We start from the raw sequence: 19,169 nt of genomic DNA on the forward strand, positions 1-19,169 counted from the left end.
TAACAGGACAGTTAAGTGAGAACTATAGGCTTGTAACTTAATTTCTCAGTCTTAAGTGAGAATTATAGGCCTGTAATTGTTAATTTCTCAGACTTAAGTGCAGCAACTACCCTACACTGTACATAGCATTGAGTATGATATTATGAAAATAGCTGAGCAACTCTACTCATACTGAATAAAGCTCCACCATGCTTAACTGTATACAAGCACAGAATGAATACATTCACAGAACAAGTCCTCTCTCAGGCAAGACAAAAACATGGAAGTACCAAAAAAAAATCAAAGCTGATGAATCTAACAGATCTCTCATTCCAGCTACACTCTGAAGAGTTGTGAAAAGAAAATAAGTTAAGCAGTTACCACCAGATCTGATGATAGAGGTCAGATTTGAGAACTTTTTTTTAAACTGAACTATGTATGACAAAGGACAGGATTTTTATGTACATCCTGTTATTCAAACTAATTTTGAGCTGTATGACCAGAATGGAAAGCTGAATTTACATTCATAGGGAAGATACAGTGGGAGAAGACAATTCAGATGAAAGCAGGAAGTTTGGTGGAAGAAGTGGCATTGGTAAAAGAAGATCATCTGCTAGAGTTACTGCACTAAAATAATGTGTAGTATTCCCACCTAATTGCTTACTTCCTGCAAGCAGAGAACTGTGTTGTGATATTATCAAAAAAGACCAATCTTCTTGATCTCCTTTGTTCAGCAATTTGCTTTCATTAAGTTATTTCATATTTTATAGGATATTTTATCAACAAAACCAGAATAGCATAGTAATTTCAACTCCAAGGACATATTAGAGAAAAAACAACCTCACTAGATATAATATTTGAATAAGACTAGTGTATAAATGTCACCAATGAGTGGCATAAAGGAATAGGTCTATGCCTTAAATTAAAAGAAAAAAGTAGATACAAAGACTATCCAGCATGTATGTAATTAGCAGACCAGGCTATAAGAGGATTTGCAATGTGGTATGCTGTTGAGCACTTTTTCTATAGCATATCTGAAAACATAAGGGGAGGTTCTCTGTGGTACTTCCCTCCTCCTGCCCCCTCTCCCCCCTTTTTTTTTTAAGCTAGAAAATAATATTTTAAGCTAGAAAATATTATCCCAGCTTCATGAAGACCACGTGGAAGACATAACTTGTACCCTAAATCAAACTATGGACTGCAGTTAATCTATGATTCTATTATTCTATTCTTTACCCAGGAAAAAAGATCTGACAGGAAATACAGTTTGTCCTTCCTAAATCAGATATTTAGGTCTGCTTCCAACACAATGCATATATGATGTATGAAACAAAATACACTGAGATTTCCTGTTTTCCTAGCATCAAAGGAACTTCTTCAAACTGGGCTTACTTTCTTAACCAAGATAGGAAAGAGTTTATAAATATAAATAAGTTAGCAATATCACACTAGATGGAAACAAAAATGTTTTCCCATCATACAATGGTATATTCTCATTGTTATTCAAGATATTGCTTTTACATGGAAGCAGTCCTCTAGGAAAATTTAATACTCAATGTCAAACCATACTAGAGACTGAAGAAATTCTTTCAAAAGAAACACACTTTAAACTTTCCTCAGAGACTGTTATAATTATTTCATAACCTATACATTTTAGTCTCCTAATAAGTATATCCACTTACTGAATGGGTATTGATAATTTCTTCAATTGAGATATATATGACAGGTTTGCTGAGGGTCACCATATCAGAGTACTCATCAATATTGAATTTCTCCTCTGGTTCAGGAACATCACATGCTGCCTGAAAAAAATTTCTAAGAGAAAATGAGAGACATTAATAATTGTTAGCTATAAATTCTCTTTATTTTGGCTGTATTAAAAATATAAGCAAGTCTTCAATTTGCATTATATTTGTCTTATAATCTGCAATCTACTCTATATTGATGTGTAAATACATTGTCTTTGAAGAAAGGTTCCTTCAAACACTAATGACGACTTCCTGGACAGCTGGTGAAAGATTATTTTTGAGGTAAGATTTTTCTGCTGATTCCACACAGAGTGATAACTCGGCAAATCCAAAATATTTAGAGAAACCCATATTTATGAAAGGATTTCCACAGAAATACCCTCTGTTGTTATAAATGCACTTTGTAGTATGAAGTGTGCTGAGAAGAAATTATTTGAGATAACTATATAAAATTACCAAATTATTAAACTTTGGGCTACAAAATTTAAATCACTTCTTCAAATCAAACTGAGGTGTCATAAAATATGGCATTGTTTAAAATCCAAGGATCTTGAAAGGAGAAAATGCAAAAAATGCTTCAAGCATTATATCAACTTGGAGCTATGTGGAGAACAGAGTCCTACTTTACAAGACAATGATTTACTCTGAGCTACTAACGACTTCAGGGATATGCATAGACAACCAACAAACAGCAAGGTCCTCCTGCCAAAGGAACAGTTTGTTTTCCAAAGTCAGAGGATCTGAATCTGAGCAGCTGGGATTAACCACCATTGGTATCTAAGGTAGGCAGGGCATTTCTGTTTTAAGTAAAGATCCCCAGAGAATCAGTCTAGTAAGAAGTTGGCTTCATTAAAAGACGATTTCTTTCTTTTGTAGTAATCAAAGGACTAGTTAGAGTAGGTTCTTTCCTTTATTAACCTTTATTGATCTTGCTACACTTTCTACCCTATTTGTCATGTTTGTGTCGTGCCCTCAAATAATACCTTAAATAAACAGAGTGACTAAGGTTATGCCTGTGTGTTCATGGCTGATCTCTCAAGGAAACACATTATATGAACAGTACATTTGCTTTTATTAAGCATGGTCAATAAGCATAAAAGTTACAAAAATAAGTTTGACACAGGGCAGAAGAACACTTCAGTATAATAGCAACCACACGAAAAGATGGTCAGTAATTCCAACAAACTTGTGTCCTGTAGTGTAACAAAACAAACAGTTTCCTGTGACTGTATAAAGATGAAAGAATAAAAATGAAAAAAAACAACTTTTTCTCATCAGTAAGTCTTTTCCTCAGACAAAACATTCAGCTATCCCACCCAACTGAGGAACACAAATGTTTCTGCTAGACTGTGAATCATTTCATGCTGCTTTCATAATCTGTATTTGCAGTAAGGAAGTCTTACTGCAATGAAATCAGCAGGGCTGATTGGTGCTCCAAGTAATGCTCAAGAAGGAATACAACATGCTCCTTCTGCTTCAGCTTCCTCAGTGAGTGAGAATCCTTCAGCATTCAACTTTAAGCAGGGTGTTATTATTTGCAGAATGCACAAACTAGTCTTCCTTACTCATCCTAGAAGAGCATTCTTACTGTATAGCTACTTGTGAGAGCCTTTCATACCTGAACTTCTGGTATGTCTGTGAGAGGTAAACATTCATAGATGACAGATGTTCACTCTCTCCTTCAAAGAGCTTGTTAGAAGCAGCATGCTGAAGGACTTTTGCCACACAACCTAGATTCCTCCTCTGGTCAGGGTGTATCTGGCCCCCGGCTGTCATATCAATTATATCAAAACCATCAGGAGCAACAATGGCAGGGTTCATATAGCGATAGTACAAGAGGTTTCCAACAATCTGTAAAGAAAAAAATTAAGAGAATTTCCTTTTCATACATAATCACATTTTACAGAACATTATCAATCACTTCCAACTTAGACCATATGAACTGGTGGTAGAAAACAAGGAAAAACTCCTAGGATGTATGTGTTACCTATGTGTCCAACTGAAAAGAGTCTGATTTTTTATATGATGCAAGGACAGTAAAGTGCACCATACCATAACACAATAAAAAACCAAGCATACATACTTCTGTGTACAGACATGTACTTTTTAAAACATGTTTCCAAGATATCAGACAGCTATGTATTAAAAAAATGTTTAGAAATGGAATTGCCTGATTTCAACTACATTATTTCCATTACAATAACTGTCTGTTTTTGACTGTCAGAAACCTACCAGACATATACTGGAATCTTCAAATTTATATTTAAACCAGCACCAGTAATAAAAACTACAGCTTATTTTTAAGCTTTGGAGTAACAAAGTTTCTGGGTAAAATATTCAATTTAAAATAGCCCTTAATTATCTAGTAAACTATTAAGGAAGAGAAAAATCAACTGCTTATCTCACAACAAATTCTTCCAACACTTTGGCAAATGTCTCAATAACACTTAACACAAAAACTGAATATCATTAAACACCAAAAAGCAAATTCATAAAAGAATAGAATCAATCTTTCGTCATAACAACTCTTCAAAGATTAGTATTCCGTTAAGCTCTAAGTCAGTTGTTCTTACATTCATTGGATTTGCTCCACAGCAAAAATAAAAAAATATATATTCCAAACTTTGTAATGAATATTTTTAGTTAAACAACACATCAATAATTTTTGTATTTAGAATTTGGGCCTTTTAAAGCATCAGTTATAGACTTTCAAAATACGGTTTCAATTTGGTACTGCTAGATATAGTCAAGAAAGTGTAAGGCATTGACTTGAACACATCAAGACACATACAACTTTCCTTCTAGATTTTGATAGGTTTGTCTCCACAGGTTCATTTTCTGAAGTGCAACAGACAGTTGCCAATGTTTAATGCATCTATTGACATTAAGAGACAAGTCTCAATGTTTTTGTTTTTTTTTTTTTGTTTTTTTTTTTTAATTATTATTAAGAGACTAGAAAACACGTTTTCCAAAACTGCACTCTCTACAATGATCTTGCAGTAATTTGTGTCATGCAAATGGCTGTTTAATATCTTTCCTGGTCCCAGAAAAAGAAAGGACTTCTCTTTCTGCAAAGATCCTTAGTTTATGTGTAGTCACCTGTAGAACCTCCAGCTTGCACAAAGGCTTGAATGCTTTATGCTCTATTTTCTACTTATTTCTTATGTCAAGCAATACTTTTAATCTGCCTTGCTGAAGTGATGGATAGAAGTACTTCAGAAATGCTGTCTGGTGCCATTATATATACACACATGGCTAGTCCCATTGAAATGGATCCCTTGCAATTTAAAAACCATTTAAAAACCATTTAAAAATTTAATTAAAACCATTTCATTAAACCATTTCATTAAACACTAATAAAAACACCTTTACTGAAATATAAATAGTTGTAATTTCAGAGTTGTCAGTCTTTCAGTTCGCTGTTGGCTCATGGAGCAAGGCCCCTAAAGAGGCACAATGACTACGTGACAGGTTAGAGATGATCACAGTGCCTGTACAATACCTTCACTCACACTTCATTTGTGAGCTTCATTTCCACAAATGGAAAAAAAAAAAGCTTCATTTCCACAACATTTAGAACTACCTTAAGTGTGTGCAATACAATGAAAGGACCTACTTGTAAATTGTTTTTAGAGCTCTTTCACACTGTCTTTAAATTAAAACATTAACTTTTTCTAAATTAAATATATTACTTTTCATATGATAACTTCAGGGAAGAAAAAAAAAATAAAGACTACTGTGTTCTTCATGAAAGGACCTCTAGTGGCAATGGCAAAAATATAAAACCAAAAAGTATGATGATTCAAATAAAGACCAAACCTCTAAGGACTGTTACTAAGTTGACTATCTACAAGAAGTTGAGCAGTGTCATTAGGAATTGCTGAGCACACAGACTAAGAAATCTAGGTTGTGACAACAGAATTCCTTTCTCTTCCTTTTCTACCACCCCTTTAAAACCCAAGTAACACCAGATCCCTTCAGATAAATGCTGTTGTTTATCAGTTCATTAGAATGCTTAGTGTCAATAAAAATCCCCTTTGGCATCAAAAGAACAAGTGGCTGGTGGTTTGCCCTTGGAAGTCTACCTTTAATAGTTCATCTTCTGTTGCATCAGGGAATTTCTCATGGAGTGAGCTCTTCAGAACTTTGGCTATATATCTCATCCCATAGCTACAAGTGGAACAGACAAAAAGAAAACCTGAAAGACTTAGATGAAACAAACAAATCATACTAGTAAGCCAAGTTACTGGCTCTTTTGTCAGCTACTTAAAACACAAAACAAATCGTAATGGAAAATACAAGAAGTTTCAAGTATATGGAGACATTCACAAGACTAAAACGGAGTAGGAAAACCACTCCCTCTACTGGGGAAGTCATTGGAGATGCACATATCAAACCATGTAATTTGAAAGGATCACAATTGACAAGGTTTATATCAAGCTTCACCATTCACATGAACTGAACCTCAACTTAGCACTTACGGCATCATGTTGAGAGATGAGAATATGGATGTGAGAACTTTATCAGTTACTGCTCGCAAACTCTGAATTGATGATTCCAATTTACTGACTACTTCCGTGTGTGTTAATGCTTGTTCCGTAGTAACATCATATGGCAATTTGCTGTAAAGGAAACAGACATTAAACCATGCTAAGCATATCAGAGAATAAACTAGATTTATTTATTTAGTTTTTGCCTCATAGGAGTCAGTGAACAGAAAAACACAAATACAGCTGAAGTTTACAAAGTAACAAGAGTTTTAACAAGAGTATCAGGTGCATTAGCTTCTTTTTTGGAGGGAACTCTTCATTTGGGTAGGGGCACACAGGCCATGTTCCTTCCCTTTGTTACAAAAGAGGATTCCTAAATTTGATAATGGATTTTAAAAGTTCCAATTCATAGTTCTTCAGAAGGACAGTGCTATCACATTGCTATAAAAACAAAGTTCTGTAAATTCTTTCAAAGCATGGCTTACTATACCTATAAAGATGAAGTAAATGACTTTTGATCATTTTCGTATCTGAAAGGAAGTGGAATGAACATAAACAAGATTTTCTTTTTGATTAACCCAAGCCAGTCCAAAGGTTTAAGGAATGCTGTCACACTTGGAAGCAAATTTAGATTCCAAGCAAGTATACTTTCAGGAACTGGGATCATCTGGCATCATTTCTAGAATAATCTGTAGGGGTGCTAGAGGAGCTTGTGTGATTTGTTGTAGACCACAAGCTTTGAAAGCAAGGGTGATGAAGGAAAGGGGGAATTCACAGAGAATTTTTCTTTCCCCTTTTCCTCATCTCATTTTTCCCCTCAAGCCATAAGCAATCACAGCAGTGGTACAGATGTCACTTGAATAAAATCCCTGGGATCACTTAAAAAATTAGAAAAAAGAAAGGCTGAGGAAGTTGGAGAGTGTTCAGCCTGGAGTAGAGGTGGTTTTGGGAAGACCTTAAAGTGGCCTTTAAAGTACCTAAAGGGAGCCTAACAGGAAAGCTGGGGAGAGGCTCTTTGAGTGTAGGGATAGGACAACGCGGAATGGCTTTAAACTAAAAGAGGATAGGTTTAGATTAAATATAAGGAGGAAATTCTTTATTCTCAGGGTGGTGAGGCACTGGAACAGGCTACCCAGAGAAGCCGTGGATGTGCCATCCCTGGAGGCAATCAAGGCCAGATTGGGTGGGGCTTTGAGCAACCCGATCTAGTAGTAGGTATCCCCACCAATAGTAGGGGGGAGTGGAACCGGGTGATCTTTAATGTTCTTTCCAACCCAAGCCATTCTGTGATTCTATAAAAGTAATATATTGTTCAGAATAGGTTGAAGTACAATATTTCAAGCACTTCTCCCCAAGTAAGCATCCCACTGTGTTATGGAAAGATGGGGGAAGGACAGATGGACACAAGCACAGTTTGTCAGAGAAGGAAAGAGGAAGTTAAACTGAGGGATCCCTCAAGTGTGTAAGAGATGGTATGGTATATCCAGCTTCCTCCCTTACCTGGCCTCACCAGTCTGCATTTCTAGCTGATTTACCCATGACTTGTACACATCTACAGGACTAGTGTTGATTATGAGGGACTTGTCATCCATGATCTCCTTCACTACTGGTGCCAGGAGCTGGCGCAGAGTGTTCTGTCCACGAGCACCTCGATTGAAGCTGACAACCATCTTGATGACAGTGGGATTTCCAGTGACAATATCCTGTATCTGGTCTACCTTAGAGCTGTATCAACAATAGAAAAGTTTACAGATCTTACTTACGTATGCAGTTATCAATGTTTCTAAGCATTTTTCAGACCACTCTTTTGAAAGCACCCTTTATGCATATTCAAACATGTTTATGCAGACTATTTCTTAGACTCCTCTATAGAATAACATTGTAGCAGTTAGTATCTGAATGCTAGTGAGAATTAATATAATGTCCCTGGAACACAGCATAGTGAATGATCACTAAAAAAAATCTATAAAAAAAACAAGTCAGGGCCCAAATGCCTGTTAAGTGCATAAAACAAGTTAGTAATTTTTCAAAAAAAAAAAAAGAAACAAAACAATCTCCACTACACTTTCAGAATACATACCTATGCAGGAAAAAAAAAAAAGTTTCCTCACCCTTAAATACCTAATTATAAAAGCAAGAGAGCCCACCTTTTTTTTTTTTTTTCCCCCTTTTAAGTGACTATCAAAAAAAGTATTCAACATAGAAAATTTTTTCTGAATTGAAGTGTTAATTTTACAGGGTTTATTATTTAATTTTCAGGGTAAATTACTACCTTGAAAGCAAAATTCTCCACTGAAATTTATATATATAGTCTTACAGCAATTAAAAATTTAACCATCAAATTATTTCAGGTATGAAGAATTTACTGAAATGCCTGTCAGACAAATTAACTGAAGTCTTGCACTAAATGTACATACTTTATTTCCTCTTCTAGAGCAGTTTTGAAGAGTTTGAGCAGCAGATATTCTTCTCGTTGATTAGAGGCATAGTTGTAGAGAGTGAAGATGACTGTATCCATAAACTTGGTTGATTTGTTTTGAGGCATCTGGAAAATCAGCTTTGCCAGATACATGGGATTAGTCTGCAAAACAAACAAATTATTTGAACACTATTTTCTGAGATAAACCATCCCTACAAAGGGCATCTGCCCTGGGAAGATCTAAGCTTCTAGAAAATTTTAGGTGAGATGTGATTAATTGGAAGGGCAAAAAATTTATTATACGCTTTAAGCTGCTTATCAGACAGCTTCCTTTCCACCACCTACAATGAAGGATAAAACTAACACTAATTCATGCGGACTAAAAGATATACATAAGAAAACATTTATTTGGTTTCAGTATGGCCTGAAGTTATTCTCAACAATAAAGCATCTATATTTCTTGCACAATTTAAGGACAGTATGGATTTTCTAAATTGCAGGAAACATTAGAAGACCAAGATAGTATCTACTGTGATCTACATACAACACTCCTGTGGAAATCTTTTCATAACTGCTACTGACATTGCTAAAATAGAGCAAGCAATATACTTTTTTCCTTTAGCAATTTTGTCATATTTATTTTTACTCTAAGACTTACCTGTAATAGATAGAATAAGTGTTGATATGCCTCCAGTTTTTTTCTTCTCTCTTTGCTCAATCCTTTGATACCCTGTTTATCAACCATAACCATCTCTTCTAGCTGATTTTTGCTCTTTTTATTAAGTTTCTTACTGTGCAATACCACATCCTGCAATGATCAAAAGTTTATATTATATGTAAATGTAGAAGGCAAATCGGATTTTTTTTCTAACTATTTTATATGTTGCTATCAGGTCATTTATTAGCAGCTTTGTACTTTTTGCTACTTTATTCACTAGCTGGTCTTTTGAACATTTTTTTTTGCCCCCATTATGGCTTGCCAACAGTGACTGTTTGGGAAATCTGATCTCATGTATAGACTCATTAATTATTTAATGAATTATTTAATTAAATAATTATTTAATCTCTCAAATATGATCAGAAGACTACTCTATTCTACCAAAATGCTTTAAGTGTGCCAAATAATTACTGTTGTCCAAACTAGCAAAACAAACTGACATTCAGTAGCAAACAGAAATACCACTCAGGACAAAAGAGCAACTTCTCACGCAAGCTATTCTAACCAGATTACTTAAGCAAAGTGTTTCATTTGCCAGTATTGCAACTAACTGAGGGTGACCAAGCATTATCACAGGTTGCCCAGAGGTTGTGGAGACTCCCTCCTTGGAGATCTTCAGAAGCCACATTGAGAGGGACCTGGACAACCTGCTCTGGGTAGACCTGCTTGAGCAGGACAGGTGATCTCCAGAGGTCACTTCCAACACAACCACTCTGTGTTTCTTTAATCCTGAGCTCTAACACATAGAAGTTGTCAGTGTACGTTACTAAGTACTGAACAGTCTGCTGACCTGAAGAGTGATTCTGTTTTTCACCAGCAGCCCAATCTTTATATCCATTAAGTTCAAGTCCTTTTCCAGCTGTTGGTTGGATCGAATTTTCGTAACCACTTCTTCTCTTAATCTTGTTACTTCTAGTTCTTCTTGAAAATCTAAGTCACTTTGGTCCAAGAGGTAGGCGAATTTGCGCAAGACAGGCAAGGGTGGATTTTCAGCACCAACTATAGTTGAAAAAAATTGGCTTGTTAGTTAACACATTACTGAACACGTGTAAAACCCTTGGGAAACTGATTACAGTGTATAAAAAGCTGAACTGCAGAAAGGTTATAACAGTTACAAGCATAAGCTGAATATTTATCATAAAGTACAAGTATGTAAAATAGCATAGGTAAAACACAACTGGTTTCCAACTGTTTGCACCTGTTTTTGAAGGGAATAGGAAACTAAGAAATCTTGGATTTTTTTTTTTTTTTTTTTAAAGTGACACAGGAACATACTTCTGCCCAGATATAAAACAAATAACCATTACCACTTACTTAGTGTTCTGTAGTCCTCCCTGGCTTTGTTTGCTCTGAGAAATGCTTGTATCTTCACAATTTCTTCATTCTGTAAGGTACAAAGATCAAGCAAAAGAATCGAGTTAGGACTTATTTCTATAATGTGCATGTAGTCATATTACCCTATTTACTGCTTTGTGTTCAAAATGAAGAAAAAGGACTTACATGATCTTTGAAGTATTGCAGCCGCTTCCTGTAAGCTCTCTTTGCTAACCACATTTTGACCCATGACTGAATCTGAAAATTAAATAAAATAACACATTCTGCACAAATGGTTTGTATGTGTGTATCCGAGTGCATGTCTTTTAAATCTGTATCTGACAGTCCTCTGTTGTAGGCATACTGGTCTCATGTGCTTGTGATATCTATTCTCTAAATTAGTATTATAGAAAGAGAAGTATAAGAAAATCTATTATGATCCACTCAAGCTCAAAGCTTTATAGAAGTCACACACACAGCTTTCAAGAAGCTTTCTATTTACAAAATCTGTCAATTAACATTCAGCACCATGTAAATTTCTGGAGCATGAGCCCATTCATTTTCTGCTGCTAGCTGCAGATTCCCAGGCATCAGAGAACCAAGTCAAGGGATGAAGAATACTCAGACCCAGAAGCAGAGCGGAGTCTTACCTTGACAATAGCACCAACGTTGCCTTGAAGCACCTTTAATCTATCAACGTAGCTTTTCCTTTGTTTGAATCCTTTCCAGAAAGCCTGTTTTATAAGGAGACATTGTTAATAAGAGACTGATATTTAAGGCTACTTAAACATTGTTAGCAATTTGTGTGTACGTTACACAAAAAAACGTCCTTTACAGTAAAAAGATAATTAACCTAAATGTAATCTTGCTTATATTTTTAAGCTTCGCTGATATTTCATTCCAATTTGGTCCAGTTTTAGAACTGTTGTCCAATATCAGTTCCTCCTTTCCCCTGAAGCCATCCTTACTCTTATCACCAGTACACCCTTAACATCCCAGTCATTAGCTTCATCCCTCACACAGGAAGACCCAGCCACCTTCTTCTTGCCCATTGCATCCCAGAGCTGTTGCTTTACCTAATAGAACCCACATTGTTCTCGTCCTGGCCTCCTCCTCAAGTCTGTGGTCTTCCTGAGACATTCAGGATCATCACCTTGTACCACAGATGACAACCTGCCAATTCCCTTATTCAGCTCTCCTTCTGCTAGTTCAAAGTAAACTTTCAGCAAAGACCTCAGCAATACAGATCATTCAGCTGTACTCAGCATTTACCATAATGTGTCTTTTGTCTATCCAAACAGTGACATCAGCCTAGTTCTCCACTTGTTGGCTTTTCACAGCCTCTTTTAATGCTCATAAAAAACTATCAGAGAACTTCATTTACCTAAACTTCTCCTCACTTTTGAACCTCTTCAAAGGCCCTGAATTACTTAAACAGCAGTGAAAGACTTTACTGTGCCCAGACACGATGTAGGAAAGTGAAAACCCGATCCAGATAAGAGCTACTAGTATTTATCATCATGAATTTTTAAGTTGTTACTATAGACACCAAAATAATCATCAGTGTTCACACTCTCAGCACACAGAAATGTTTCTTTTACACTTCTTTTGGAGTTCAGCAAACAGAAGACATCCAAGTAACAATGTCAGAGCCTGATAATACCAGGGCGTCTGCCACTCCCTACCAAGTTATGACTTCATGGAACAGAAGCAAACCACTTCCCAGTTGGGATAGTCTAGAAAGTAATGTATTTCTTACATCATGCTTTGCCACGGAATTTTTGCTTCAATACTCAAAAAATATATTCCAATCTTCCAGTCTTGGTTAGGTATACCATGCAAGACCTGAACACCTCAGAATAAAGCCAAGGCTATGCATTTCTGAGATTTTCCCATTGAAGTGGCTTAGGTTACAGGTGTATACGATTTGTTATTTGAAAACTGGAGGTTTTCTATTTAAAAGCATAGTTATTCCAACTAGGACAGGAATACATTTGCAAAAGTTGAAGTTTGAATTGCTGATTTGAGAATTTTGTTATTAGCAGTCTGTTTTCAGCAGTGATACACCACTTAATCACTCACATGCAGATAGTTACCCAAGCCAGATTACATTCTCATTCTAATACAATACCTGTATTTTGATGGCAGATGGTTCCTGGCTTTGGAGGTATGCTTTTCTCTCCTGATAATTCTTCCTGATCAAGTATCCCCTTGCTTGGGCTTGCAGCTGAACAATCAGATTTTCATTAGCAAGCCAAAGCTGCTCCCGATTGTAATCTGCTGTGACTTGCCCAACAATGCTCTGTTAAGATACCACAGAAAAAGGTCATTTAAAAGGAGCTAAGAAAATAAAACAAAGCAAAACTAACCACCACCACCACCACCTAGGGACAAAATCATTCTGGAATCTGTCCTGTATTCTCTGTCTGTATTATGTTCATCATATCTGAACCCCTACAACTTACCCCTAAACTTTAGTCAGTATGAAGAGCTACTTCACTACCATTGAATTTTATGAGGGGTATGAAGTCCTTTCAAGCCTGAGTTAACCAGCTGGACATGCTATTTTGAGGAAGTTATTTTATTTTTTTTTAAACATTAGGATTAAGAGTTCTGCTTTCCTACTTTCAAGTGTGTTTTTTTTTTTTTGTGCTTTTTTTTTTTTTTGAAGTCACATCTAGAAATACATACCAAATCAGGGAGCTCTGTATATAGAAACACACTTAAGTAGTGTTAAAGTCAGAGTTTCTAAAGGAACTATTGTGGTGACTTGAGCTGTCTGCAGCAGAGTAAACCAATGTCCTATATGAGCTACATCAGAATAAAAAAAATGCACAGAGGCTTGTGTGATCCACTAATTTAAGTTGTATTTCATGTTATTGCAAAATCTCTACAGCAATTGGGTTCAAGTTTCACAAATCTTATTGTACTTGGAGATACAAAGACCAAAAAATGTGGAAGTATACAAAAAGCAGTCAGACACTCCATAAGTGTCTACTAGTGGCTATTAAAAACATTGTTGTAACCTTCAATTAGGGAGCCCCAAAATCATTAGGATATATAAAACAGGAGGCTGTGCCATCACTAATGTCTCAGACTTTACATGTTGATATTTTAAGAAGCAGATACAGAACCAAAATGATCTTCAGTCTCCCCCAGTGCAGCCTCTTCCTTTGATATTGCCATGTATTGCTATCTATCCCTTAAGTGTTTATGCTTTATGTTTGCAGTCAAAGCAAATATTTTAGCCATCTACCTGGATTTCTTCACCAGTTAACCAAGAAGTTTTTGGTACAACTCCTCCAGGGGCAGCACAGGTACCTTCCTCTGTTTCCACATTGTAGTAGTAATCATACATATCTTTCATTACAAGTTTAATCCATGGACTTTCCGTAGAATCTGAAAGCAATACATGCTGTCATTTGCACATATTTGTGTCCTCCTACACTGATAAGTTAAAGCTCTCCCCATTCACTCCCCATCTCTACATTCGCTATGGAGAAATTTTATACAAAAGGCATTATATATTTTGGCCCATTTTGTAGTAAGAATATTTTCAAAGTATCTTATTCTGCTGGGCAGCATCATTCTCCTAGAACAAAACTGCTGTGAGGTTTGTACAAATTCATAGTCAGCTTCTCAAAAATACATGCCAACTTGGTGCTTGCTGCTGAAACAGTGTAAGCCACATCTTCCATCATCACTTACTATTGAAATAGACTATTTAAGAAAATATTTTTGCTATCTTCCGGCCAGATGCTGGGCCTCATTAACACTTAGCTCCCGCCAGAGATTTTCTATGTCCATATCGTTGCCCTGTTTAGTCATTCAGTAAACAATACTGCATCCTGAAAGGCAGGAAAAAATCCATTTCCTCATGGACAAAAAAAAAAAAGTAAAGCTGCTAAGGTCAACTGTGCAAAATGCCCTCTCCAAACTTTTGTTGCTGATATCTGCTGCCCAGGCAAACCACAGGGTTCATAAACGGGTCATGGACACTCTGGCAGAGCCTGACCTGTGACAGTAGTCCATAAGGCTGAAGTGTGCAGTCTAACCCTTTCCTTTGTCTGCTAACAGAAAAAAAAAATGGAGAGTCATGTGGTTTTCTGACAGGACAGATTAGCCTATTGACAGTCAGAGAAGATGTCTTGAATTCTCTGAGGCTACTTTGATCTTTGCTAGACTCTGGAACTAACTAGATATTCCTCAGCATGCAGTGGGCCCTGGATGATGCACGGAACAGTTCACCATCATGTAAAATGTACTTGGGCAACTGTAACACATTTCTCAATATATTTCAAAAATTATCAACCACATCCCTCACTTTACAGTGATTTTAGGTAAGTCTTTTGTGCTAGTTTTCCAGTTGCCTCAGTAGCAGGGAAATGTGAAACTTTTCTGTTCAGGATGGCTTTTACCATCTTTAGTTTTCAGCTTCTTGGCTTCAGAGAGGTTCTTGAAGTAAATTTCGGCACATTCTGAAACAATCCGTAATCCAAACTTGGACTGTAGTATCATCGGGATTGATTGTGAGTCACCCTTCTCCAAGCTTTTGTTAATCAATGATATTCCAGTGGCCACTAGGGAAAAACAATGATGGAGAAAATTAAGTGTTGTACTCTACATACCCACAATGCTAACCACTAGCAACTTTGATAATGGACATCTGGGATGGTTGCACACAGCAATCCAGTGCTTCACCTCTTTGTAGACTCCTCTGTGCTTTTAAGGAAGAGTATTTCAGAGAACAGCAGGCTCGTTAGAAAGTGTGCCCTGCACCCAGGCAGGGATGTAGTCACAGCATGACAGAGCGCTCTGAGGGCAGCGCTGCTCCCCATCAGGTGGGATGCCAAAGAACAGCAGGGGCAGTAGCTGAGGATGGCAGGTTTTCTCACTTAGCATGCCCAACAAGTGGGCCCATAAAGCAGAAGATCACTCAGGAGCCTGATAGAGATGCAGTGGGTCATTGCGTTACAAGCTGTAAACTGTTCAGTTTTACTGTGCAAAATCGGAATAAATTTCATTTGTCTTGAACAAAGTTTTGCAACACTGTGCCAACACCCTAGTCACGATCCCAAAGCAACCATTCCTCGTCATCATCCCCTTAAATCTGAAGCTTGCCTAAAGCTGATGAGGCTACACCCTTGAGTTTGCCAGCAATGAAGAGTTGGTTTCAGGGCATATAAAAGCAATGCTTTGAGACATGGTCAAACTTCTAAGTTACATGAAGCTCCAGATCAGGGCTTCTTGAGTGTCCTTTTCTATGTGCAGGTCTCATGGTCAGAGGGGTGATAACACCACCCCGACAACACGTAGCAACACAACACACTTCAAAGTACCTTACACAATAAAGTTATATGCAGCACTGCTTAGAAACCACTACTCTGATCTTAAATAGTGATCCTTAACATCTAAATTCAAGATGCATGCACCAAGGAACAAGTGAAAAGACACACACAGATAGAATATCTGTATTATATCCTTGCTTAAATGAATTCAGGTAATTTTGCTTGTTACAGCTGCTTTTCAGACTACAGCACCAAGCACTTTTCCTTGTGTGTACCTGGATCAATACAAGAAAGGTCCCTCTCTATGTTCATTGCTTGACCTACACATATTTTTCCACCCACAGCTGCCACAAAAGGTGCTCAGCGACAGTAGTGAGACCATCCACCTCCTCAGCTCTGGTCACCAGTATTTGAATATTTTTCTCTCTCCTTTTTGTCCTCTAGTTAGGGATGCTGGAAACTATTGTTATACAGACAAAAGAACACACAACCTAGCTTACAGTTATTTCTGTAGATCCCGCGCTGCCTGGATCTTTCTCCTTATCTATTAACTAATTATGTTTTTCTTCTAAAATAAAAGCATAAGAAAAAATAGTGGGGAAAAACACCAATTCAATAGAAATTGTACTGGTGTAATAACACTTCATTCTGTTGCTGCTGCTCTAAAGAAGGGACCATGTGTCCTTGTGAAATTATGAGATATGTGAAATTTAGTTATCCTTGACTGCAGGAGAGGGGCGGGCTCTCAGCGCATGGACCTGCTCTTGCAGCAATCAGGATCTCAGAAGCAGATGAGCACTGCAAAGGGCTCTTCCACATCTATCCTCCCTCCAAGAAGCTAAGATACACAAAGATGCAGCTGCTCACCGTGATAAGCTTGAACTCTGAACAGGGCCAAAGATCAGCTCTTTTCTATAACACAGCTCTCAAGAGGCAGATCCTGCTTTCACAGCCCCTTCCTATGCAAAGCTGAAGGTCTGCACTGTTATCTCTTCCTGAAGGGTGCCATGGTATACAGCTACTGTTCTGCCAATCTTGTTTTGATCTCTTTTTGCACAAGGAGTACAGGGGTTGAACTGATTCAAGACACAAAGTAAGATAAGCCAAATTCTACAGCAAACGCCACAAAGAATTAGGAAGCACAAGAGTCTTTACTGAACATGTCTTCCTAAAGGAAGGTACAAGATAGTCCTTTACTGACAGGGCAGGCATTTTATAAAGGCCATATCAAAGTTTTAATATTGTAGTATTTAATACTTCTACAAAGCATTAAAATGATTTGGAAAAGGATCAAGACGATTCCAGTATAGCTGTCAGTACTTGACTGCTATTGCCATTACTGCAGCTATCTCAAAATACACATTTTGTCCTAACCGAAACAAAACCATTTTATGCTGCCTTTACTTTTGTACACAAGCTTTGTGGTAGGGAGGGGATTGTCTGCTTTTCAAAAATAGCTTATCTGGGATAGATTGAAATGGAAATTAATTTCCAAGTTGGGAATGAGTTGAGTTTTCTAAGTTTAATCTATGTGAACATAACATGTTAACTTCCTGAAACAGGATGCTTTCATTATAGCGAGTACCAGGTTCTGTGCCGTGGGGAAGTTTTAAATCTCAGTTTTTAGCTCCAAAATGTTAGAGCACTTCTGAAGAATGTGCTGTGCTGACACTGCTCTGTTTCAACCCAGAGGGCAGAGTACAGGAGATTAGTAGTTATTTCCACTAGGGACTTGTTAAAATAGTTCTACTGATCATACTTGATTATGAAAAGCTGCACATTTGCTACAAAAATGGTGGCATTGATTACATGAAGATTTTACTGAAACAACTACTAGGTAAAGCAATAGCTAGTCTTTTTCAACATGTATGGTACTAGTATATGCATAACGCTGAACTAATTTAGGTATGCAATTTATGTGACATATTTAAAGGTCTTACAGCAGTAGACAAAAACATATTTTCAAGTCACTCTTTAGCTTTAGTTCACATCTGTTTAGAAGCTATGCATTTCCTTCCCTTCTCTGAGCTCAGATGTTTCCTCAGGCTTTTTCACGCCTCTGGGTGGCATTGAAATGAACCTTCTTTTGTGGAAAAAGATGGGTATCAGTACCTCCAAGTACAACAGCTCAGTTTGGACAACATATGTGCATCTAACCCTGCCTCAGAAAACACAAGATGCTTTTCACAGATGTGTGACCAATGAAAATCCTTCATGTGTTTTCAGTACATCTGACTGATTGAATTAGAACTGCAAATCAACTCTGAAACAGTAACATTAAGTTCACTGGTTCTGTAGCAGGGATAGAAGATTTAGTTTTGTAATACCTGGCTGTTGTTTTTTTCTTCCACCCACAACTTTCAAAGAACTAACTACTGATATAGCATGCCTATAAGTAAACAAATGACAGCAGTACTTTACTGAAGGCTGAGTGCAGCACTGCAGGAGTACATCAAGTTAAGCAACTGTATTCCACAACCTCTCAGGATGCAAAAGAAAGTGCTGCAGACTCACTCACACAAGCTGCTCACCTCCTCTCCCACCACAGCCAACTCAAGCAAGAGGTGACCCAGCCCTGAAACTCAAGCTGGCAACCTTGACAGATCTGTGCTGGCCCAAAGTAATTTTTATTTGTTAGCACTTAATAGAAGATACCATATTGAAATAAGTGAAGTTATAAACATTTAAGAATTTGCATGACTTCCTGTTATCATTTTCTTCTGCTTTAAAAGTGATAGGAAATTACACTGACGCTGTAAATCTTGATCATGTTAACCTATATAACCACACCCACTAAATTATTAACTGAACTTCAAGATTTACCACTTCAAAGCTAACAAAGTTTTTCAAATTTAAGTCACCCTAACTTCAGCATGACAAAGGACATGCATTTGTTTCTGTCAGCATATATAAAAGATGCCACTCTTCCCTGAAGTGGAGAAAAAAAATACTGAAAATTTCACTTTTTCCAGACTAAGAAGAACAAGAGGAATACAGATGCAGCTTAATGCTTACAGATTTCAGCTTTTTTTATATTGTTATTGGCATCAATGATTCCCTTTTGTATTTCATCCAGCCATAGCACTGCTGATTCATCCTGGGTTTCCTGTAAAAAGGACAGAGAAAAGCCTTATGAGAACTGAATTATAGAAGTGTCTGAATATACAGAGAGAGCTCATACACAGACTTCCCTTGCAAAGCCCTCGGGCATTA

General features: G+C 37.1%; 1 protein-coding gene across 1 annotated transcript in view; it reads right to left on the reverse strand.

Moving 5' to 3' along the window:
• The window catches only part of IQGAP2 (IQ motif containing GTPase activating protein 2), a gene marked incomplete at its 5' end in the record, with an annotated part of 125,975 nt that overhangs the window by 11,678 nt on the left and 95,128 nt on the right, over positions 1-19,169 (reverse strand). The window contains 15 exons of the mRNA XM_084304577.1: positions 1,662-1,794; positions 3,346-3,578; positions 5,813-5,897; positions 6,209-6,349; positions 7,718-7,942; positions 8,635-8,798; positions 9,295-9,444; positions 10,145-10,353; positions 10,669-10,738; positions 10,855-10,926; positions 11,319-11,402; positions 12,800-12,970; positions 13,925-14,067; positions 15,087-15,248; positions 18,972-19,062. Of these exons, the coding sequence (XP_084160703.1) occupies positions 1,662-1,794; positions 3,346-3,578; positions 5,813-5,897; positions 6,209-6,349; positions 7,718-7,942; positions 8,635-8,798; positions 9,295-9,444; positions 10,145-10,353; positions 10,669-10,738; positions 10,855-10,926; positions 11,319-11,402; positions 12,800-12,970; positions 13,925-14,067; positions 15,087-15,248; positions 18,972-19,062 (2,133 nt within the window). The remainder of the gene's footprint in view (positions 1-1,661; positions 1,795-3,345; positions 3,579-5,812; positions 5,898-6,208; positions 6,350-7,717; positions 7,943-8,634; positions 8,799-9,294; positions 9,445-10,144; positions 10,354-10,668; positions 10,739-10,854; positions 10,927-11,318; positions 11,403-12,799; positions 12,971-13,924; positions 14,068-15,086; positions 15,249-18,971; positions 19,063-19,169) is intronic.

This window comes from Netta rufina, assembly GCF_964035555.1.
Source record: "Netta rufina genome assembly, chromosome: Z".
Taxonomy (NCBI): domain Eukaryota; kingdom Metazoa; phylum Chordata; class Aves; order Anseriformes; family Anatidae; genus Netta; species Netta rufina.